The sequence below is a fragment of the Arachis duranensis genome, chromosome 4 (assembly GCF_000817695.3).
Source record: "Arachis duranensis cultivar V14167 chromosome 4, aradu.V14167.gnm2.J7QH, whole genome shotgun sequence".
Classification (NCBI taxonomy): Eukaryota; Viridiplantae; Streptophyta; class Magnoliopsida; order Fabales; family Fabaceae; genus Arachis; species Arachis duranensis.
In genome coordinates, this window is record NC_029775.3 from 96,602,164 (window position 1) to 96,625,226 (window position 23,063).

General features: G+C 37.3%; 2 protein-coding genes across 3 annotated transcripts; one reads left to right on the plus strand and one right to left on the minus strand.

The window, feature by feature from the left end:
• Nucleotides 1-2,891: 2,891 nt before the first annotated feature.
• LOC107485054 (nucleolar GTP-binding protein 1) lies at nt 2,892-7,170 on the plus strand. 2 transcript variants are annotated; one of them, XM_016105589.3, is made up of 3 exons: nt 2,892-3,428; nt 4,650-6,699; nt 6,993-7,170. In XM_016105589.3, the coding sequence occupies exon 2, from the start codon at nt 4,664-4,666 to the stop codon at nt 6,692-6,694; it is 2,031 nt and encodes a 676-aa protein (XP_015961075.1). In that variant the 5' UTR covers nt 2,892-3,428; nt 4,650-4,663; the 3' UTR covers nt 6,695-6,699; nt 6,993-7,170. The 2 variants fall into 2 exon arrangements, with proteins under 2 accessions (XP_015961075.1, XP_015961073.1); XM_016105587.3 differs by having other exon boundaries at nt 6,996-7,170.
• An 11,706-nt stretch (nt 7,171-18,876) lies between these two features.
• On the minus strand, nt 18,877-22,413 carry LOC107485020 (uncharacterized). The gene is made up of 10 exons (XM_016105558.3): nt 22,064-22,413; nt 21,817-21,891; nt 21,682-21,735; nt 21,448-21,526; nt 21,233-21,360; nt 20,936-21,019; nt 20,506-20,589; nt 20,099-20,250; nt 19,622-19,772; nt 18,877-19,516 (listed from the first exon to the last, which is right to left on the minus strand). The coding sequence occupies exons 1-10, from the start codon at nt 22,409-22,411 to the stop codon at nt 19,193-19,195; spliced, it is 1,479 nt and encodes a 492-aa protein (XP_015961044.2). The 5' UTR covers nt 22,412-22,413; the 3' UTR covers nt 18,877-19,192.
• Nucleotides 22,414-23,063: the final 650 nt, after the last annotated feature.

Here is a 23,063-nt window from a genome sequence, read left to right on the forward strand (position 1 = left end):
CTTCATCCTCAATTTAATTTACTTCTCTTCTAGGGAAGAGAGATATGAAACAGTGTGCATAGATATGATTCTTCATATACATGAGTACATAGTTTTGATTATATTTTGTGTTGTTTACAATCAATGTAAAATTTTGTGTTCTATTTGTTTATTGACCAATTTTGTATAGCAATTCTTTTTTCCTTCCACTCATCTTTCGTGAGAGTTTCTGATATTGAGAAAAGAACATGATGTTAATTATATTATATATGTATTATAAAGTGTTTGACTTAGCAACAATTCTTCATAAAACTGCCATTAACCTATCAAATTTTGATATACATTCATAAGTGTTGATCTAAATCGTTGCTCTCTTATTAATTTGCGACGATTTTAGAAACGTACGCTAAGTTTTTATCGCTATTTTTCACCTATGTTATAGTATATATAGGAAGGTAGAGAAGTCTTAAATATCTAAAAAATATAAATGTTATTGTTTGAAAGAACATGCTAAAAAGACAGAATTTTGTTTACTGTGTGAGGTATGACTGTGTTTTTAGTGAATACCATCTTCATGTCAGGTGAAAAATTTTCAATAGGAATCTTCTTATTGTTCCTCTAGTCTCTGGGTACTTTCTTTTTGGACCTCTTCCCTCCTTAGAGGGTGGTGAATGCCTAACACCAAACTCATGTTTGATGCCGAAGAAAACTGTATGGATTTCCAACAAAGAGGGAGACTTGAGTAATGAGCTCTGCATGTGCATGCACCTCCTTCTCCAGAGAGTGGTAAAGGTTTATAAACCTTGAATACCAAGTAGTCTTCATGAAGCCTTAAAACCAATTCACCTCTCTCAACATCTATCAGAACTCTCCCAGTAGTCAGAAATGGTCTTCCTAGGATGATGGAGTCCTTTGCATCCTTTCCCATATCTAATATCACAAAATCTGCAGGGAGGAATATCTCTCCAATCTAGACCAAGACATTTTTCACTAGCCCATGCGCCTGCCTCAGAGATTTGTCAGCCATCTCTAATGCTATTCTTATAGGCCGTGCCTCTTGAATTTGCAGCTTCTTCATTGCGGACAAAGGCATCAGGTTAATACTTGAGCCAAGATTACAAAGAGCTTTGTCAAAGGTGATAGTCCCAAATCCCAATAGTGCATGGAATCTGAAAGCTCCCTGGATCTGCCATCTTCTTAGGCAGCTTGCTCTGACTGAGTGCACTACACTCCTTGGTTGGTACCACTGTTTCATCTCCCTTTAAGGCTTTCTTCTCAGAGAGTAGACCTTTTATTAGTGCCATATAGGGAGGCATTTTCTCCAAAACATCGACAAAAGGAATATTTATTTGTAGCTTTTTAAAGATTTCCAAGAATTGAGAGAACTGCTTGTCTTAGTCTCCTCTTGGGGCTTCTGAGATTGTGGTGCTTCAGGCTCTTGAATATGCGCTCTAGGTGGGGCGTGTAACAATGCAGCTTCAGCCTTTTCTGGAGTTTCTTTCTCCTCTGACCCCTTAGCAACTTGCGCCTCCTTCTTCAGTATGGATTCATTATCCGTTGTGAGGGCCTTACACTCTTTTCTTCAGTTTATCTCTATGTCACCAGGAAGAGTGTTGGAGGGTCTCTCAGGTATTCTTTTGCTCAGTTGACCCACTTGTACTTCTAAATTCCGAATGAAAGCTCTAGATAGTCTCTTGCATAAAGTTATGGGTGCTCTTGAAAAGCTCTGCAACTAGAGTGACCAAGTCAGGAGTATTCTGAGGTTGGGTGGACGCCTGCTGTTGTTGAGAAGCTTGAGATTGGTGGCTATTGAAATTGTTGAACTTGTTTTGATTCAAACCGCCATGAGAGTTGTTGTTAAAGTTCGATTGAGGCTTTTGGGGTTGTTCTCTCCATCCAATTTTAGGGTGATTCTTCTATTCCTGATTGAATGTATTTAAATAGGGATTATTATTGAATTTTTTGAAAAAATTTTATATAATTAACTTGCTCAGGAGTGGGTTGAGCATAACCATAATTTTTTCTTAGCTGAAGTCTCCACTCATGTCATATAATGCATCTTGAGTAGTTGAATTCATTGCATATAGGAGAAATATATAGTAATTTCATGTGATGGAAATATAGTGGAATTTAGAGTTGAATTTGTGTTATAGTTGAGTTGAATTCTAAACCTATTATTGATTATATTTGGTTGATTATAATGTGTTAATTCCTGGCAGACTATTCAATTTTTTGTTTTATAGTGTAATATATTGTTTTATAGTGTAAGATATTGTTCATTGTTGTTCTATGTTGTTGCTGTTGTATAAATATTGTTGTATATATGTTGTTTTATGTTGACTATTTTATATTTTTATTTAGGTGGAACCAGTTTAATCGATTTAACCTGGAATCTATCGATTAAACCAATAACATAATGACCTAGTAATTTGACTGGTTCGATTACTAATTCGATTTTTGACAACTATATATGCTTCCTCAGCAAAAAGGTGTTGGTATTAGAAGCGAGCTGCCGCCTCCAACCAAACCCTCTCTAGAACCATTTTTTCATTTCTCAGCATACGTTTTGAACTAACACGATTTAAGGTGAGTCCTACTTTTAATTTTTTTGCCTCTATTCATTCACGTTTCACTCAATTTCACTTTCTGCCAAGTTTTTGAAAATCGGTTCGAACCGTTTGGTCAACTCAATTTCACTTTCTGCCAAGTTTTTGAAAATCGGTTCGAACCGTTTGGTCAAATCGATTGAATTGTGAACTAATGAGATTTGTAGTTTGGTTAAAAACTATAATAGTCAATTTTAAAAATCGTTATTAAATCATCCAACTGACTGAGAACTGGTTTATCGAATTGAACCGGAATCTGACCGGTTTTCAAAAATTTCCCCAAACAGCGCTGTTTTGTTTCAAACTCCAAAGAAACCCTAACCAAACTGCAGCACCCTTCCTCACTCACTCCTCCTTCCAGCCCCCTTCCTAAATCAGAAAGCAACCCTAGCCTTCAAACTCCAAAGGCTCAAACGGCAACCCAACCCTAGCCTCCACTCACTCACTCACTCACCCTCTCTTAACCAGTTAGCCTCCCCAGTCCCGCGATTCATTAACTCATCATCAACACTCATCAGCCACCCACCACTAGCTGCAGCAGGCAGCAGCTCCCACCATCGCCGAACTCCTCTCCTCGGCCAGAGCTCACCGTCACCGAACGTCTCTGCCACTCACCATCTTCTCCTCGCCGTGGAATCTCTGCTCGGAGCTCTTCTCGTTGCCATCGTGAACTGCTCCTGCTCGGCTGACGTCTCTTCGCCGCAACGAGCTCTGTTCCCGGCGTCTCTCTCTTCAAGCTCCCTCTCTATCTCTACGAGGTCACTGCCAGCGCCGTGTTCCTCCGAGCTCACACCCTCTGCGAGCTCACTCTGTCACCGCCGTTCCTCCATCGGCGTTTCATCAGTAGGCCACTTCTTCTTCAGCTTCATCTTTATTTTCTAGTTAATTTTTAAGATTGTGAGCTCAGTTTATGTTCTGAAATTGGATTCTGAAGTTATTGTTGGCATGAAGTTTTTTAGTTATTGCAGTTGGTTCTGTTGTTGCCGAATTTGTGTTGCTGCTTCATTGTAATTACTATTTTGCAATCATATATAATTTCTATTGTTACTGATTTTAGATCTGAAATTGTGGTTGATGATTGCTGAATTGTTGCTTGATTCTGGCAAGATTGAACGCATATCTGGTTGTTAGCGACGATTGAACCATCTTAGAGCTTTCCCTTTCATAACTTGAATCATTGAATGATTAGCTATGCTATTCTGTACTCTATATTCTGTATTCGTGGTGTTGATTGAATCATTGAATACTTAGTGCACTGCTGGGTTATTTTGGTTAATTTTTGGAAAAAGATGATTAATCTTTGTCAAAATTGTGCTGAAATTTTGCTAAAGTTGTGATCAGCTGAAAATCTTGTTAATCTTTATTAAAATTGTGCTGAAATTTTGTTAAAAGTTGTTCAGAGTTTCTATTTGTTCATTATGATCAGTCTTTTGTTAGAGAAGAAATAATTTTGTCATCTTTGTTTTTAACGAAGAAATAGATTAACTGAATTAACTCAATTAACTAGATAAGTAGATGTTCGAATATTTATTATTGGTTTGGTTAATTTAATAATTTTTTTTTTGTTTCTTGTGACTATCTTAAATTTCATATAATATTATAAATTTTATACGTATATAAATTTTGACCTTTGATACTTGTTTTTTTATATTTGACTCGTGTTGTATTTAAATGTGTTATGAGATTTAATTGGAATTATACTTTTAATTTATATATATTTAAGATTCATATCAGAGTATATTTATATTTTTGTATATTTATTTATAATTTGATAAGTTATTTTATTATAATTTGGTTATTTCGGATGAATCATGATTGAATCTGTTGAACCTCTAAACTGATGAACCAGTAGCTCGAGCGGTTTGATGACCGGTTTGGTTTTTAGAACCTTGCTTCATGCAATTCGATTCGCTAGTTTCCTTAGCTAAGAAAGCCTAAATCTCCTCATTCTCAGCTTAAAACTAGTATTATTGATCAATTAGTGTGGGAACATGTTTTAAACTTCGATTCTTGCAGTGCCTCCACTTTTTTTGTGCATTTCATTTTAATCTGTGTCTGGGATAGGTTGGTTCGACACAATGGTGCAGTATAACTTCAAGAAGATTACGGTAGTGCCGAACGGGAAGGACTTTGTTGACATCATCCTCTCCCGTACCCAGCGCCAGACACCAACCGTCGTGCACAAAGGATATGCAATTTCCCGTCTCCGTCAGTTTTATATGCGAAAAGTGAAGTACACTCAACAAAATTTCCATGACAAGCTCTCTACCATCATTGATGAGTTTCCTCGCCTCGATGATATTCACCCATTCTACGGAGATCTCCTCCACGTGCTCTACAACAAAGACCATTACAAGCTTGCACTTGGACAGATCAACACTGCCAGGAATCTTATTGGTAAGATTGCAAAAGACTATGTGAAGCTGTTGAAGTATGGTGACTCGCTGTACCGGTGCAAGTGTCTGAAGGTTGCTGCTCTTGGTCGCATGTGCACTGTCATCAAGAGGATTGGCCCGAGTTTGGCTTACCTTGAACAGGTTAGGCAACATATGGCTAGGCTTCCGTCGATAGATCCAAACACCAGGACTATTTTGATTTGTGGCTACCCTAATGTTGGCAAGAGTTCATTCATTAACAAAATTACAAGAGCTGATGTGGATGTGCAGCCTTATGCTTTCACCACAAAGTCGCTGTTCGTTGGCCACACAGACTACAAATACCTTAGGTACCAAGTAATTGATACACCGGGTATTTTGGACAGGCCTTTTGAGGATCGAAATATTATTGAGATGTGCAGTATTACTGCTTTAGCTCATCTGAGAGCTGCAATACTGTTTTTCTTGGATATATCAGGGTCTTGCGGTTATAGTATTGCTCAGCAGGCAGCTCTATTTCACAGCATTAAGTCTTTGTTTATGAACAAGCCGCTGATCATAGTGTGCAACAAGACCGACTTGCAACCACTGGAGGGGATATCTGAGGAAGACATGAAGCTGGTCATCGAGATGAAATCTGAAGCCTTGAAGACTGTAATTGGCCAAGGAGGTGAGGCAACAAGTGATGACAGTGTGTTGTTGACCATGAGCACTTTGACTGAAGAAGGGGTGATTTCTGTGAAAAATGCAGCATGTGAGAGGCTACTGAATCAGAGGGTGGAGGTGAAGATGAAGTCAAAGAAAATTAATGACTGCTTGAATAGGTTTCATGTTGCGATACCAAAACAACGTGACCAGAAGGAAAGGCCACCATGCATTCCTCAGGCTGTTTTGGAAGCTAAAGCAAAAGAAGCAGCTGAAAAGGAAAAGAGAAAAACCGAGAAGGATCTGGAGAATGCGAATGGTGGAGCAGGTGTATACTCAATGAACTTGAGGAAGCATTACATTTTGGCTAATGATGAATGGAAAGAAGATATACTGCCAGAAATTTTGGATGGTCACAATGTGTATGACTTCATTGATCCTGATATTCTCCAAAGGGTTGAAGAGTTGGAAAGAGAAGAGGGCATAAGACAGGCAGAAGAGGAAAATGGCGAGTTTGAGATTGATGGAGCTGAGTTGACTCCAGAACAGCAAGCAGCTTTAGCTGAGATTAGAAAAAAGAAAAGCTTGCTCATCCAACAGCATAGGATTAAGAAGAGCAATGCGGAGAGCCGGCCAACTGTTCCTAGGAAATTTGACAAAGACAAGAAATTCACATCTGAAAGAATGGGAAGGCAGTTGTCTTCTCTGGGGCTTGATCCCAGTCTGGCAATCCAGAGAATGCGAAGTAGGTCTGTCTCTAGGAGAGGTCGGAAGAGGGACAGGTCACCTGAAGGTGCTGATGGTGGAGACAGTATGGATGTTGATGGTGATACACCTGGCAAGAAGCAGCGCCTGAGTAGGTCACGTTCACGATCCAGGTCTGTATCTCGCCCACCACATGAAGTTGTGCCTGGAGAGGGCTTAAAGAACTCTGCACAAAAGATCAAGGCGATTAAACTTGCAAAGAAATCTGTCATGAAGAGAAACAAGCAAGCTCGCCGCGGAGAAGCTGATAGAGTCATACCAACTCTTAAGCCGAAGCACTTGTTTTCTGGAAAGCGCTCCACTGGAAAAACCGATAGGCGCTGAAAAAGGTAATGTTTTTGGCCTCCACGTCTTATTCTCTATGCATCTTGCTTTACTAAGTCTACTAATACTAAGTCTCCACAAACCTTAGATTTGATTGCATGCTTCTGTAGTTGTTGACTGCTGTCATGCCAAAGTTACTTCTGTAGTTAAGTTTATTTTATGCATACATTAGATTTCATTACATGCATGCTCTTGTGGCTGTTGAATGCTGACATGCCAAAATTTCATCACTAGTTTTTTTTTCCCTTGTACATACATTTATTCTGATCCTATAAGTTGGTTCTTCATTTTTTCTTAGCAGGGGAAATTGTTTTATGCTGTTGTTGGAGAAGTTTCTCGGCATTGCTTGAGGCTGCCAAAAGTTTTGTTTCTCTATATTAGTGATACTGTGTTAGATTTAAGTATGGTAATGTTGCCAAAATTTTATTATATACCTCTGCTTCAATTTTATTTTAGAATTTTCACTGTCTGTTGCACAGTTTGCACTATTCATAGTTGTATGTTTTGTCAAATTTTGGGGACCCTATAATATAGTTATTTGAATGAATGAAGATGGTTGAGCTTTTTTAAATGTTTTGTCACGTAACTCGAAAGTAAATAAGTATTATTTCAGCATTCTGCATCTTTTGGTCTGAACTTGTTCCAAGCTTTTGTGTAGTTATTGGAAGTTTAGCATTATAAGTTTAATGCCCTGATAAAAGGGTAATTTATCACAGGTATTTCGCATTATTGCAGGATCGGAAAAAAGGCCATACTTAGAGTATAATATAGGTAGTCTAACATGCTAATAATAATGTTCTGAACCTTTGTGTTGAACATTATTGTCAGATGCCAAGAACATTTTTAGAATCAGAACAAAAAAAAAAAATCCTCATAACCAAAAATCAGAATAAGGAATGGGTTCAGAACAAAAATCAAAACAGAACCAAAATCCAAAATAAAAAATTAGAACTAAGAACTAATAATTATAACAAAAAATCAGAATAAAAGATCATAACAGAACCAAGAACAAATAATCAGATAAAAAAAAATAGAACAAATAATTAGAATTTTGGGTTTAATCTGATACTTGTGCCATTTTTACGTTGTTAATTTTTGCTATTTTTTTATTAAATATAGAATTATATTATTATTTATTTTATTTTTACTTTATCCTAAAAAATATTTTTTATTAATTAATTTAAATATAACTTTTAAAAAATTATAAACACATGATATTAAAACAAGATCACAATTAGTGAAAAATAGATAAAATAAATTGATAAATTATGTTTGTTTTCCATATACATATAAGTAACATTAAAAATGAGCAAAATTTTAAATTAAAAAAATAAATTAACACTTATAATAATTTTTTTTGGTGTATAATAAAGAAAATAAATTAAGACTTATAATTATTACCCTAAATCAGTACATAGTTTGAAATTTAAAATTTATTATTAAAATTTAGAATTTAAAATTTATGTTTTTTGGATTAGAAATAAGGGTTAGTGTTTAGGAATTAGGATTTAGAGTTTAGTAATTTTGGATTAGGATTTTGTATTTACTATTTATTTTGAGGGTTACCTGAAACTGTAGGTCGATCTCGGATGAGATCTGTGGTGGTGGTCGGAGCTGTCGCGTCCGGCTTGTTGGATTTGGCAGTGCTGCTGATCCTTCGTCATAGGAGGGTGGTGGTACCTGCAAGTGACTCCGATGCTTAAGTTAGCACGTGCTTTAGGCAGGTTTTTAGTAGAATCAGAGTATGAGTTATACCTGGGTGCTCTAGTGTATTTATAATAGTGTGGAATGACTTTTCTGGGATAAGATAGTTATCTTATCTTATCTTTGAGTGAAGTCATCTTATCTTTAAGGGGAACCGCCTTTATCTTTCTAGGCTTTGGCTGCCTTTAGATTTGGGCTGGGTTCCTTTAGTTTGGGCCTTCTTTAGGCCTCTTATGGTAATTTGGCCGACCTCTTTGAGAAGAGGTCGGTCATGGGCCAACCTTCTAAGAGGTCGGTCATGGGCCAACCTTCTAAGAGGTCGGCCAACCCGGTCCATACTCGAACCGATGCATGAACAGTGCCCCTGCTTGAGTTCAGACCTTTTCGTGAGATCGTGCTTTCAGAGCTTCGATCTCTTTGGGGAAGTCGTGCTCAAGCATCCTGACTTTGAGTAGTTTCTCCTTGTGCGAGTCTGGTATTGCCCTTTTTAGTTTGTTGAGAGGACTTTTCAGCCTTCTTCCGACTTGTTTGTCTTCACTGCTCGGGCTTTTTAGTCATAATCCAACAACTTTTTTAGGTAGTGTTCCGATGGGGAACCTTTTTATAGTTTGTTTGGATGACTTTTTAGCGCCGTTTTGATTTGTGATTTTGCCTTTTAAGTAGTGTCTTTTTTAAGACTTCGCACCTTTCAGTAAAGCATTCCTGACCTTCCTCTGGCCGTTTGCGAGTTGTCTTTGTCCCTTTTGTGGATCTTTGTAGGGTGTTGATACTTTGTTATCCGACCTCTTTTGATCACTTCTGGTTTTGTCCACTTTCTGCTTGGTCGAGGTGGTCCTTGGGGCTAACTTGTTCGACGACTTTTTAGTGTTCTCGTAGAACACCTTTTAGTCAGTCTGAACAATTTTGATAGTCTTGTCGTGGAGTCGTGGCTTTTTGAGCAAAGTTGTGTCCCTTTTAGCGCACGCCCTTCGTTGGTCTGACTTCTCTTGTTGATCCTTCTCGAGTTATTTTTTGTAATCCATTTTTAATCAGGGCTGGCCAGGCCTCTTTCTATGGATTACTTTTTATAACTTTGTCGCTTTGATTAGTCTGGTCCGACTTCTTCATGTCGGTCCGTTCTAAGTTATTTTTCGTAATCCATTTTTTCTCAGACCTCGTCAGGCGTCTTTCTATGGATTACTTTTTATAACTTTTTGTAGCTTTCATGTCGATCGGTACGATTTTTTCATGTCAGTTCGTTCTAAGTTATTTTTAGTAATCCATTTTTTCTCAGACCTCGTTAGGCCTCTTTCTATGGATTACTTTTTATAACTTCTTGCATTAATCTGTTTTTATTGTTTTTTCATCTTGCCGATCTTTGTAGAAATTCGGACGATGAATTCGATTTTCATCATGGTCGGGCGGTGAATTTGTTTTCACCTTGCCGATCTGTAGCTTTGTAATCGGACGATGAATTTTTGCTTTCAGATTTAATGCGTCTTGGTAGAGAATCTGGAAAGTTTTATTCAAATAGAAAAAATAGACATACAGGCAAAAATATATACATGTGGGTGTTTACCCTTATAAGTTGGGTAATTTTGCAGATCTTGGCTTGGTACCTCGTTAAAAAACCTTTCTAGGAAAAAGAGTGCACCTTGTCCTAAGATCTTTTATTACCCCCTAACTATAATACCTTCTTAGGTTGCAAGCGTGCCATAACCTTGGTAGCTCTCGCCCCTCGAGTTCGGACACCCTGTAGTATCCTTTTCCTAGTACCTCTGTAACTTGGTAGGGTTCTTTCCAATTAGCTGCTAGCTTTCCTTCTCCTGGTCGACCTGTTCCGATGTCATTTCAGATTAGGATGAGATCGTTGTTGGTGAAACTTTGCCGAACTACTTTCTGATTGTATCTTGAGGCCATTCGACGTTTTAACGCTTCCTCCCTGATCCGAGTTCTCTCTCGAATTTCTGGAAGTAGGTCGAGCTCTTCTCTTTGGTTTTGGGAGTTGACCTCTTCGTTGTAGTGGATCATTCTGGGGGATCCTTCTTCGATTTCTACTGGAATCATTGCCTCAATTCCATAAGCCAATCGAAAAGGTGATTCCTTCGTTGTGGAGTGTGGAGTTGTTCGATATGCCCATAGGACTTATGGGAGCTCTTCAGCCCAAGCTCCCTTTGCGTCCTGTAGTCTTCGCTTTAACCCGGCTAATATAACTTTGTTGGCAGCTTCTGCTTGTCTATTAGCCTGGGGGTGTTTTACGGATGTGAATTGGCCTGATATGGCTAGGACTTTTTCTTCCTCCGAAATTGATGGGCTATGCAGTATTTCCTGAACGAGGCTTCTATTATTTCCCCCGGTTTGGTACTGACTAATTTTGAGAGTGCGTCAGCTCGAGCTTTCTGTTCCCGAGGTATATGGCGGACCTCATATTCCCCGAGTTATCCGAGCTGTTCCTTGGTTTTGTCCAGGTACTTTTTCATGGTAGGATCCTTTAGCTTGGTAGCTCCCCGTTATTTGTGAAGTGACTACTTGTGAATCACTAAAGATGATAAGCTTTTGAACTCCAACCTTCTTAGCCAGCCTCAAACCGGCTAGTAATGCCTCGTATTCAGCCTGATTGTTCGAAGCATGGAATTCGAATTTTAAGGAGAGTTCGATTTGAGTTTCCTGATCGCTTTCTATTATCACACCTGCGCCACTCCCAGTTTTGTTTGAAGAGCCATCTACGTAGAGATTCTATTTTGTAGGTGTTCCCAGGGTGTCAGTGTACTCAGCAATGAAATCGGCCAAATACTGCGACTTGATGGTTGTTCGAGCTTCGTATTGAAGATCGAACTCAGATAACTCGATTGCCCACTGTAAAATTCTTCCAGCTAAGTCTATTTTCTATAGAATGCCTTTTATAGGCTGGTTGGTCCGAACTCTAATGGTGTGAGCTTGGAAATATGGGCGAAGCCTACGAGAGGTAAGTATAAGGGCATAGGCGAATTTTTCTATCTTTTGATAGTTCAGTTCGGCTCCTTGTAGGGTTTTGCTGATGAAGTAGATGGGTTGTTGCCCGCCTTCCTCTTCTCTAACTAGTGCCGAAGCTATTGCCCGATTTCCAACTGCGAGGTATAATATGAGTGCTTCTCCTTCCCGTGGCCGGGTAAGAATGGGCGGTTGTCCCAGGAACCTTTTGAAATCTTGGAAAGCTTGCTCGCACTCCGTCGTCCATTCAAACTTCTTTCCCTTCCTTAGAGTGGTGTAGAAGGGAAGAGATATTATTGCCGATCCGGCTAGAAATCTGAACAAGGCTACCAACCTCCCGTTTCTTTGACACAGGTCGGACTTTTCATGTCGAGTACGGCCCGACATTTATCCGGATTCGCCTCAATTTCTCATTGTGTTAACATGAAACCCAGGAATTTGTCGGCTTCTACTGCAAAAGTGCATTTAGCAGGGTTGAGTCGCATGCCATCCTTTCTTATGGTATCAAACACTTGGGCAAGGTCAGACAGTAATGACTCCTCGTTTTGTGTTTTTACCAACATGTCGTCCACATATACCTCCATGAGTTTCCCAATATGGTCTGCGAAGACCTTGTTCATTAATCTTTGGTAAGTAGCTCCTGTGTTTTTGAGTCTGAAGGGCATGACCACGCAACAGTAGTTTGCTTTCGGGGTTAGGAATGAGGTCTTTTCTTGATCAGGTGGATGCATTGGGATTTGATTATATTCCGAATAAGCATCTATGAAAGAGAGGTATCTGTATCCAGAGGAGGCATCCACTAGAGTGTCTATGCTTGGGAGTGGATAGGGATCCTTTGGGCAGGCTTTATTGAGGTCGGTGTAATCAGTGCACATCCGCTATTTCCCATTTGACCTTTTTACCAAGACAACGTTTGCCAGCCATAGTGGTTACTTGACTTCTCTTAGGAATCCTGCCTCTAGTAGAGCTTGTACTTGTTCTTCCACAGCTTGGGATCTTTCCGGTCTGAGCTTTCTGCGCTTCTGCTGTACTGGCCGAGATCCTGGGTATACTGCCAGTTTATGGCACATTAGTTTGGGGTCTATGCCCGGCATGTCTACAGCCTTCCATGCGAAGAGGTCAACATTATCCCTTAAGAACTGTATCAGGGGCTCCTTTACATCTTTCCTTAGGGTTGCCCCAATATTTGTTGTTTTGTCTAGGGCATCTCCGATCTGGACTTTTTTATCTCGCCCTCAGGTTGTGGGTGAAGTTCTTCCTGGCCTCGAACTCCCCTGAGTTCAATAGTGTTGATTTTTTTCTCCTTTGCCTCGAAGGTTTAGGCTTTCATTGTAACAGCGACGTGCTATTTTATGGTCTCCTTTTATCGTAGCGATCCCTTCTATAGGTCGGAACTTCATGCATAGATATGGGGTTGCTGCGGTAAGCTGATTCAGTGTTGTCCGACCTATCAAGACATTGTAGGCTGAGCTCACGTCGACTACAATGTAGTCTATGTTGAGTGTTCTTGACCGGGTTCCCCTTCTGAAGGTTGTGTGTAGTGAGATATATCCAAGGGATTGGATCGGAGTGTCTCCTAGTCCAAACAAGCTGTTCGAATATGCTCTGAGCTCTTTTTCTTGTAGGCTGAGTTTGTCGAAGGCGGATTTAAACAAGATATCTGCGGAGCTTCCTTGGTCCACCAATGTGCGGTGGAGATTAGCATTGGCCAATATGATAGTAATGACCATGGGATCATCATGTCCCGAGACGATGCCTGCCGCGTCTTCTTGGGTGAAAGTAATAGTAAGGAGGTCGGGTGGTCCTTCTCCTCCTTCTTCGACATGATATATTTCTTTAAGGTGCCTTTTACGAGATGATTTGGAGTTTCCTCCTCCTGCGTACCCTCCATTTATCATGTGAACGTGCCTCTCCGGGGTGTGATGTGGTCGGTCAGCTCGTCCGACCTCTTCGTGCCTTCTTCTTTTTCTGTGTTCATCCGTCTTGTTGGCTAAGTACCGATCTAATCTCCGTTCTCTTACCAATTTTTCTATGACATTCTTCAAGTCGATGCACTCATTGGTAGGATGTCCATAGATTCGGTGGTATTCACAATATTCTGCCTGATTTTTTCCTCCTTTTTTTCTTTTGATTGGACGAGGTGGTGGAATCTTCTCAGTATGGCATACTTCTCGGTAACCCTCCACGAGAGACACCCGAAGAGGCGTGTAATTGTAGTATTTTTTAGGCTTCTCTCCATGTTGATCTTCTTTTTTCTTGGACTCTTTATCTTTATCCCGGGAGGAGTAGGAGAATCCAGATTTTGAGGTGTCTCCTAGCCGAGATTTTTCTTCCATGTTGATATACTTCTCTGCCCGTTCTTGCACTTTATTTAAAAATGTTGGGTGCTTCTTTGATATGGAGTGGCTGAAAGGTCCTTCTCGAAGGCCATTGATGAGGCCCATGATGACTGCTTCTGTGGGTAGGCTTTGTATTTTCAGACATTCTTTGTTGAATCTTTCCATGTAGTTGCGAAGGCTCTCTCGATCTCCTTGCTTGATCCCTAATAAGCTCGGGGCGTGTTTGACTTTGTCTCTCTGGATAGAGAATCTGGCGAGGAATTTCTTGGCTAAGTCATTAAAGCTTGTGGATCTAGGAGGCAAACTGTCGAACCACTTAATTGCCATATTTGTTAGAGTAGTTGGGAAGGCTTTGCAATGAATGGCGTCCGAGGCATCGATGAGATACATCCTGCTTCTGAAGTTGCTGAGATGATGGCTTGGATCGGAGGTACCGTCATATGGGGTCATGTCGGGAGCTTTAAAATCCTTTGGAACCTTAGCTTTTATGATCTCTTTGGTGAAGGGATCTTGATCCTTATGGGGGCTGTCATCGTGTCCGGTTTGAAGGGTTTTGGTTTTTAGGTCGGCTTCAAGTTTTAGGAGCTTGTCCTCTAACTCTCGGCTCGCCTAGTTTCCCTTCGAAGGTCCTTCCCGGCTTCCCGTTGATGCTCAACCTCTTTTTCGAGTTGTTTGAGACGGTCTTGTTGAGCTTGTAGTGCCTCCATGATTTCTGTACTTGGTGAATTTTTGTCTTTATTTGGTTGAGATGCATCTTTTGGTGTGCTGTCCGCGTTCTTATGCGGCGTCCTGTTCTCTAGATCAGAGTCATGGTCGTTGTCAAGGTTGTCCGCCATGATGATGGAATGATGACTTCCAGGTTCTCCGGCAACGGCGCCAATGTTCCGAGGGTTACCTGAAACTGTAGGTCGATCTCGGATGAGATCTGTGGTGGTGGTCGGAGCTATCGCGTCCGACTTGTTGGACTTGGCAGTGCTGCTGATCCTTCGTCACCGGAGAGTGGTGGTACCTGTAAGAGACTCCGATGCTTAAGTTAGCACGTGCTTTAAGCAGGTTTTTAGTAAAATCGGAGTATGAGTTATATCTGGGTGCTCCAGTATATTTATAATAGTGTGGAGTGACCTTTCTGGAGATAAGATAGTTATCTTATCTTATCTTATCTTTGAGTGAAGTCATCTTATCTTTAAGGGGAACTGCCTTTATCTTTCTAGGCTTAGGCTACCTTTAGATTTTGGCTGGGTTCCTTTAGTTTGGGCCTTCTTTGGGCCTCTTATGGCAATTTGGCCGACCTCTTTGAGAAGAGGTCAGTCATGGGCCAACCTTCCAAGAGGTCGGTCATGGGCCAACCTTCCAAGAGGTCGGCCAATCCGGTCCATTATAACTCGAACCGATGCATGAATACTGTTAATGTATAAGTTTAGGGTTTAGGGTTATTTAAATTAGGTTATGAAATTTAAAGATATAGTTTGTCAGATTAAGTTTTAGGATTTAGAGTTTAAGTTTTAGGGTTTGAGGTTCAGAATTTCTGGATTATAATGTTCTTAAAGTTTAGAATTTAGAATTTAGGATTTAAAATTTTTAAATTGTAATATTCATAAATTTATGTGTACTTTATTATTTATTTACTTTAATTTACGCTATTTATAATTCATGTAATTGACTTATTTAATAATTATAAATCTATATTATGTATTCAGTCATTAAATAATATTTTTAAATAATATTAAATGTTTAGAAACCATCTAAAAATATAAGTTATCCAAATGTCAAAATATCATATGCTAAATCATTGCTAATGTTATGTATAGTTATTACAAACTATGTTGTTGAGATATTTAATTAGTTTTCTGTATAAATTATCAACTAAATTATCATTGCATAAAGCTGTTACCTAATATTGATGTAGAAAAACCAAGAAAATCGTGTAAGCAAATTAGGAAACAAAAAAAATATTTATAATTATTTATTATAGTAATATTAAATTTTAAATTTGTCCTTAAATTTCAAATGATCTAGTATTTTTTGGATAAAAAAACATTTTCTGAAAAGGTAATAAGAACGAGAGTCAATTTATAGAGATTGTTATTTATAATGAAAAAGTTAGTGTTTAGAAATAATTATAATGATATAAATTACATACGTATATATTTTTTTTAGAAAAAGTTCACATACTTATAGATAAAGTTATTGAAAAGAAGGGAATTAGGTCAAAAGCGAAGTTAAAAAAGCTATTTAATAATTTGTCTTCTTATATGGATTATTTTATACGATATAAATATTAACACTTAATAACACTAACCGCATTTGAACTTAATAAAGGTCTTAATCAATTTAGATTTTGCCAAAATTAATTTTATTTTAAAAAGAATTTGCATGATGATATAATAATAAAAAGGCTACATTAAATTTTTATTTCTCAATTGAAAAAGAATTTAATAAAAAGGAATTAAGTAAATTTTCTTAGTATCTCTAGTTGAGGTATTGTCTGCAGTTATTTATTATGATTACTATCGTGCAACACGCGGAAGATTGAGAGTTTAAGGTTTTTGGATTAGAATTTAGTATTATAGTTTAGGATTTAGGATATAAGAATTAAGTGTAAAGATTTGAGATTTTTTGGATTAGGATCTTAAGTTCAGTGATTTATTGTTCATGATTTAGTGTTTATGCATTAGGATTTGATATATGGTTTAGGGTTTAAGAGTTACGTCTTAGGAGTTTTTTAGTTTAGGATATGTGGTTTATGAATTAGGATTTATAATTTAGAGTTTAGCAATTATAGGTTCAAGATTTAAGATTTTTGAATTACGATTTATGGTTGAAAAATATGATTGGTGCATAGAGATCGGGATTTAGTGTTTTTTGGATTACAATTTATGGTTTATATTTAAAAGTTAGTGGTTTGGGTTTATTATTAAATTTTAGGTTAAGAATTTTTGAATTAGGATATGTGATTTATGGATTAGGATTTAAGAATTAGCGATTTAGGATTTAGTGTTTAAACTTTAGCCTTTTTAGATTAGGTTTTAAGATTTAAGGATTATAATTAGTGTTAAGGATTAGGAATTAAGATTTAATGTTTTTAAATTAGGATTTAGAATTTAGAATTTAAAATTTTGACATTAGAATTTAAGGTTTATGGTCAATGTTTAGGATTTAGAATATAGAGTTTTTTAAATTAAGGTATGAGGCTTATAAATTAGAGTTTAGCATTCAGAGTTTAAGAATTAGGGGTTTAGAATTATGGTTTTTGAATTAGGAACTAGAGTTTGTGTATAGGAATTAGAGTTTAGTATTTTTTTATTAGGATTTTGTATTTAAGTTTTAGAGTTTAGGCATTGGGGTTTTAAATTTACTATTAATGTATGAATTAGGATTTTGAGTTTAGTATTTTAGGTTTACAATTATTTAGATTAGGATACGTGGTTTATGGCATATTGTTTTAAGTTTTAGTATATGAGATTTAGGAGTAGGGGTTTAGGATTAATAATAAATAATAAGTAAATTAAGTCTAAAGAGTGATCTTAAAGTTGGCATCTATATTTTCATCGAACAAATTTGGGACTTAACCAATACTGTCAATAAATCAAATCAATCAATACTAAAAATCAAATCTTTTACAATAACAAATTTAACTCATTGGTAATTTTTAACAACAAATTCAACTATAATAATTTTTTCAGCAATAAAAAATTTAACTCTAAAGATGATTTACAACAACAAAAGATTTATCTAACTGATTATTTCAGCAAGACAACAAAAAAAAATCAAGATTCAATGATGATAATCAGCAACAAATGCAGCTGTGATAATTTTCATTAACCAAAAAATTAGCTCAGTAGTATTTTTAGCAGCAAATTCAACTTACAGCAACAAATTCAACAAATCCTAATTCAGTCATTATTTACAGCAACATTTAGTCATTTAGATCATCAACAAGACAAATTATTTGGTTAGAAACTCAACATCTCAAAATACAGGGAGAAGGGAAATGTGAAAAAGACAAGGAAAGCGATGATGCAGGAACTCACCAATGGTCCATGGCGATTGGCGACGGCGAGGACCTTAAACCAAAAGACGACGACCCCACGGAAGGTAACAAAGCAAGCAAATTAAGAGGAAGACAATGACCACTACTAGCTGAGGGACCAGATACTGGTTCCGTCTTCTTCTGCCGGCGACGAAGACGGGCGCAAGTAAGGCGGCGATTGAGAGCGAGACGGCGGTGAGAGAGCTTGAGACCGGAGACGTGAGTAAGTGCGATGACAACACCAATCACGAGAGAGGTGAGAGAGCTTGAGTTTGGATAAGACAGTGAGGAGAAAGAGCCTTGAGAGAAGAGAGACGTTGAGGGCTTGAGATCAGATTAGGACGCCGTTTTTGCGTTACAAAAGAAAAAAGTGCGGTTATGTTTGGGCATCTCGAAGATGACTCAGTTCGATCAGATGACCAGATTTTTAATCGAACCGATTAATTCGAGTCGGGTTTGATAACAATGAAGCTAAGTGCTAGATTACTCGACATTTGGCGGGTTTATCCCCCTTTCTCTTTTTTTATGTAAAATTTCTTTTTATTTGTTAATGTATATATATCTGAGAACAATCACTAACAAAATTTAATTTAATGAAAAATAGATATACATATTTTAATAAAAAAATGATAATTATATACTAAAATCAGTTATTATATACTTGTGTATAAATATGTTATTTAATTTATTTTTAATATATTTTATATTTTAATATATATTTTATACTAATATCTGATTTTAATAATTAATTTTGATATATACCTAACATAGTTAATTTTAATGTCACTTATTTTCTCTACAAATTTATGCAAATATATAATACAAAGTGTTTGTGTAAAATATTATGAAAAAGAAAGTTGACATTATCATTTTCCCATTTAATGTAATAATATGTAGTTAGTAACATCATTTTTGTAAAGCAGTTTGCATTTTTTATTTTGCTTCTCATAGTTATACCAATTGTTCCCACCATTTTTTAGTATTACAACTGATTTAGTTAATGACTGATTATGAACATTTGTGCTCACAACGCTGCAAAAAAACATTGGGATCGGTCGGCTAGACCTAGACTAACATATTTCATTTGATGATAAATAAGTTTGCATTGTCCGCATCATAAATGTCTTTCTACCCATATTTCATTGATCTTTTTCCCCATGATATAATAATTAAATTTCTCTGTTACATGTGAAGCATTTTTAAGTTATATATTGTCAATAATGTACTTATGTACAGACTACAGAACATTGGTGCTACCACCAACCCCCACCACCAAAAAAAAAAAAAAACTACAAACTACCAAACAATGGGTGCTCTTACTTTTCTACTATCTTTGCATTACAACATAAAATAGTCATCCCTCTTCCTTACATTATGTCCATTTCTATGGATTATTTTGATTGCCAATTGGAAGGGAATATATAAAGCCCTCTGCTTATTGTTTTAGTGGCAGCAACTCAAGAATTTCTTATTCTCTTAACATGCTTTGCTTGCTACCTCTGTGGAAACAAATACCTCTTCTGATTTAACTTTTATCTTGACTGGATTTCCTAGCTTTGATTTATCTTCCATTCTTGCAATTTCTAAACCTTTTGCACATACAGGAAAACTTTGATCATCCCATGACTCCAAAATCACACCGGAACCTATGCATTTCCTTCCCTCATAGAAGGCCGCAAATTGCCCAGCTGCTAGGCCTTGATCATCTTCAGATAACCGGACAACAGCAACGCTTTCTTGACCATCCTTTCCTACTTCCATTTCGAAACTACAATCATAAAATCCCGGACCGTGTCTCACCTGAAATGGTTCAAGATAATAGAACTTACAGTACTATACACAGAACGAAAATGTTTCCAGTATATTTCAACAGGGAAGAAAAACTGAAATTCGAGAACTTCTCACCTTGCATTGAAGCTTACTTATCTGGGTTGCAGGCAGCCCACTCAACCATTTTAAAGAGCTTACACGAAATAGGCGCCTAGTTTTGTCAAAGGAAAAGTAATTTCTTGACACAAAGACTACATTGTTTTTAATATCCTTTTCAACAACATACCTGTGCGAGAAGAAAAATGGGATAAGAAACTTTAGAAGGAGGCCAAAATTAATACTTTAGACTAGGATAAATATACAATGAAAGCACATTTTAAAATGAATCTAGGTGGAGAAACTTGTTGAAGAGCAAAAGCTTGATCCCCTTCAAGAAAATTATCAAAAGTTTAAAAACCTCCCAGTGTGAACTATATAGTTCAGACTTTCATACTTCACCTACAATATGTGGGATCTATCTTCAGGATAAAATGGAATCTATAATTATATGGTTTAAACTTCATTAGATAGATAATACAGTTGATGCCAAAAAGAAACATAGAGGGAACAAACCATGGGCCCCCAGGTAGATGTAAACCCTGGCGCTGGCCAATAGTATAAAACCATAATCCCCGATGTTTGCCAAGGAAATCTCCTGTCTCAGCTTCTAGTATGATACCTTCCCTCTCCCCAATATGTCTTGCAACAAATTCACTGAACCTTATCTGTTACCTAGAAGGTAAGGACATGATTTTGAATAAGAAAACTATTTTGAGATTTGTTTCAAAATACTAAAATGTGAACTAACTGACAACATAAAAGTAAATTATTCAAAATGTAAATTAACATGAATAAAATTTCAGAATCAACATCGTCCACATTCAAATCAATTCAAAAGAATCATTGGTGATATGTAGAAGAATCTATTTCTCAAAACTTTGACATAGATATAGTGTAATGGAGCTGTTTACTTTGCATACCTTGCCCAAAAAGCATATACCTTGTGAATCCTTTCTATCCTTATTTGGAAGATCAAATTCTGTTGCCAGTCTGCGGACTTCGTCCTACAAAATTTGTGGCAGGAGACAAAAGTTAGACTTCAAATTTTATTTTTCACAATGCAGTGCTATAATTGTTTTTAATGTTTTCATTTACAAAAAATATTAGCATGCCCGAAATGATAAAAAATGTTAACTAAACAGGACAAAATAACTTCTTGGGCCTTTCATAAGTGGTTAGTGCAAAACAGCATATAATTTTCAAACTCAAATTACAATTCAGGGCACTACAAAAATAACAAGTATTTTCTGAATGCATACAGCCGATTAGTCATGCTAGACCATCATAAAAGTGACAACATAACACACAAAAATAAAGCATTGTAACTGGTACAAGTCAGTCACAACAAACCTTGGAAATACGCCCAAGAGGAAAAAGAAGCTGCTTCAGTTGGGACTGTGAGAGGTGTGAAAGGAAATACGTTTGATCTTTCACCTAAAATTTTAAAACCACATAAGAAACCAACTGCTAAAAAAATATTTATCTGAGTAATAAATGAGAAAGCAAACACTTAATAGGACTTCTAAAAAAAATTTAAGTTAATCTGTCTAAATTCTTCACAGAAAGTTGACTATGTATATCACCTTTAAACCTGAAATGCAAACAAGATCAGTTAATGATAATAGTATATACATCTCATATGGGTACCATGTCTTGTGACAGCTCTAGAACAGAAGGTTCCTCCATTTGATCTGCACATGGGTGGATAACATTTGCATAATGTCCGGAGGCAACATAGTCAAATCCCATACCACTTATTGCATCCAAAAATGCACCTGAAAAACTAAAGTTTGATTAACGAAAGAGTACACAGAATAAACCATGGCAGTGGATTCGTTCATCACATGTAATTCAATGCGCACCAAATTTTATTCTTGTGTTACAGAGAACATCCGGATTAGGAGTTCGGCCACAACGATACTCTTCAATGATGTAAGAAACCTGATATGAAGCATGTGTGCATCTTAATTAGAATTACTCAATTATTTTAATAGTCTAATTACACGAATGTGCTATAATTTGATGTTTGACAACTTGGGTGAAACTGAGTAAAGAATAGACAAACAAGTTCAAGAGAGGAGTTCATTTCATCATACCACATTGTTCCAGTATTCATCGGTCAAATGCACAACTTCTAATGGCACCTCAACCTGTAATAAAACTCAGTTTGCATTATACATAAGCAACAATGAGCTCTTTCTTTTGAGTAGTGAACAAGGAAAGAAATTAACCTGATTACAAACAGCTTTGGCATACTTCAAATCCTCTTCCCAGGGGCACTCTGACCAAAAGTTCTCAAAATCTTCCTACAGATAAAAGCCACGCGTCAGAACCAATCTAAACAAGTGTGTTGGGAATGGTTCGATTAAGGTGCAGTTTTGTTAACTAACTACATGCAAGCATACACTAGGTCAATCATGTTATGAACACTCAATTGTGAGAATTTAACGAGGGATTAGAGTTCGAAGGGAGCAGTACTTGGAACCAAATCTTGAGGTAGAAGGCGGTGCAGGAATGGCCGGCGGCGTGGAGGAGCCGGAGGGCGACGCTGCTGTCAACACCGCCGCTGAGAAGTACTGCGACTCGGAGGCGCTTGTGAGGCATGGAGCAACGGAGATAAGGTTGGAGATCAACATGGAAGGAGGAGGAAGAGGAGGAGGAGAAAGAGTCACTTGGAGCAAGTGCCGCGGAGGCGGACAGAGGAGAGAGGAGGTTAGAGGCGGGGAAGCGGAGGAGACGTGGGCGGCGAGGGAATCGAATTGTTGGGAGAGGAAGAGATGTCATTGGGTTCCAGCAGCTCCATCGCACCGCCACTCTCAGCATCATACCCTCCTAACTCCTTCACTTTCTTCGCTCTTGCAGCTCGAAAACAGAAAATATTCGTAAGAAGCATCCTAAGCAGTAAAAGGGCAAAAAATAAAAAAGAGAGAAGAAAATTTCAATTTCAGATTGCTTCTTCCCCAAGGTGTACCTAGGAAGTGGATATATTCTTTTGATAATCTTAGAGTCCCTATATTATTTTTCAATTTTACTGATTCTTTCGATAATCTAAAGGAAAAGTATAGTTCGACAGTGAAAATATTAAATAATGTGAACAATAGATATATCGGATGTTCATTTCACTAGGTGTACGAATGGTTATTTTAATATTAAAATTTAGATAGGTAATTTAGAAGTGTAGTATGTTTTTATTTTATTGGTAGTTGTTCATGTTGTTTAAAATAGCCATTATTTTTCTAAATAATGTACCTAGTTCTAAAAGTAGTTCTTATAAATCTCTTAATGTTGCCAGTAGTTTAGTTAATCATGATGATTCTAGATGTAATCCTAATCCTACAGTGAAACTATGGCATAAAAGATTAGGTTATAGTTCTACGAAAGCTGTAACTGAAATTCTGAAGAAATGTTCAATAAATATATTGGTTCTGTTTCTACATTAAAGAATGTATGTGAAATTTGTTCCTTAGTCAAGATGCAT

Bases quoted from the DNA above. Each gene is read 5' to 3' on its own strand.
- LOC107485054 (XM_016105589.3), top strand. From the start codon at position 4,664: ATGGTGCAGTATAACTTCAAGAAGATTACGGTAGTGCCGAACGGGAAG.
- LOC107485020 (XM_016105558.3), bottom strand. From the start codon at position 22,411: ATGATGCTGAGAGTGGCGGTGCGATGGAGCTGCTGGAACCCAATGACA. The intron at 21,361-21,447 runs GTGCGCATTGAA...TTAGTTTTTCAG, and splicing joins TAACACAAGAATAAAATTTG to GTGCATTTTTGGATGCAATA. The intron at 20,590-20,935 runs GTTTGTTGTGAC...CAAATTTTGTAG, and splicing joins CTCTTGGGCGTATTTCCAAG to GACGAAGTCCGCAGACTGGC.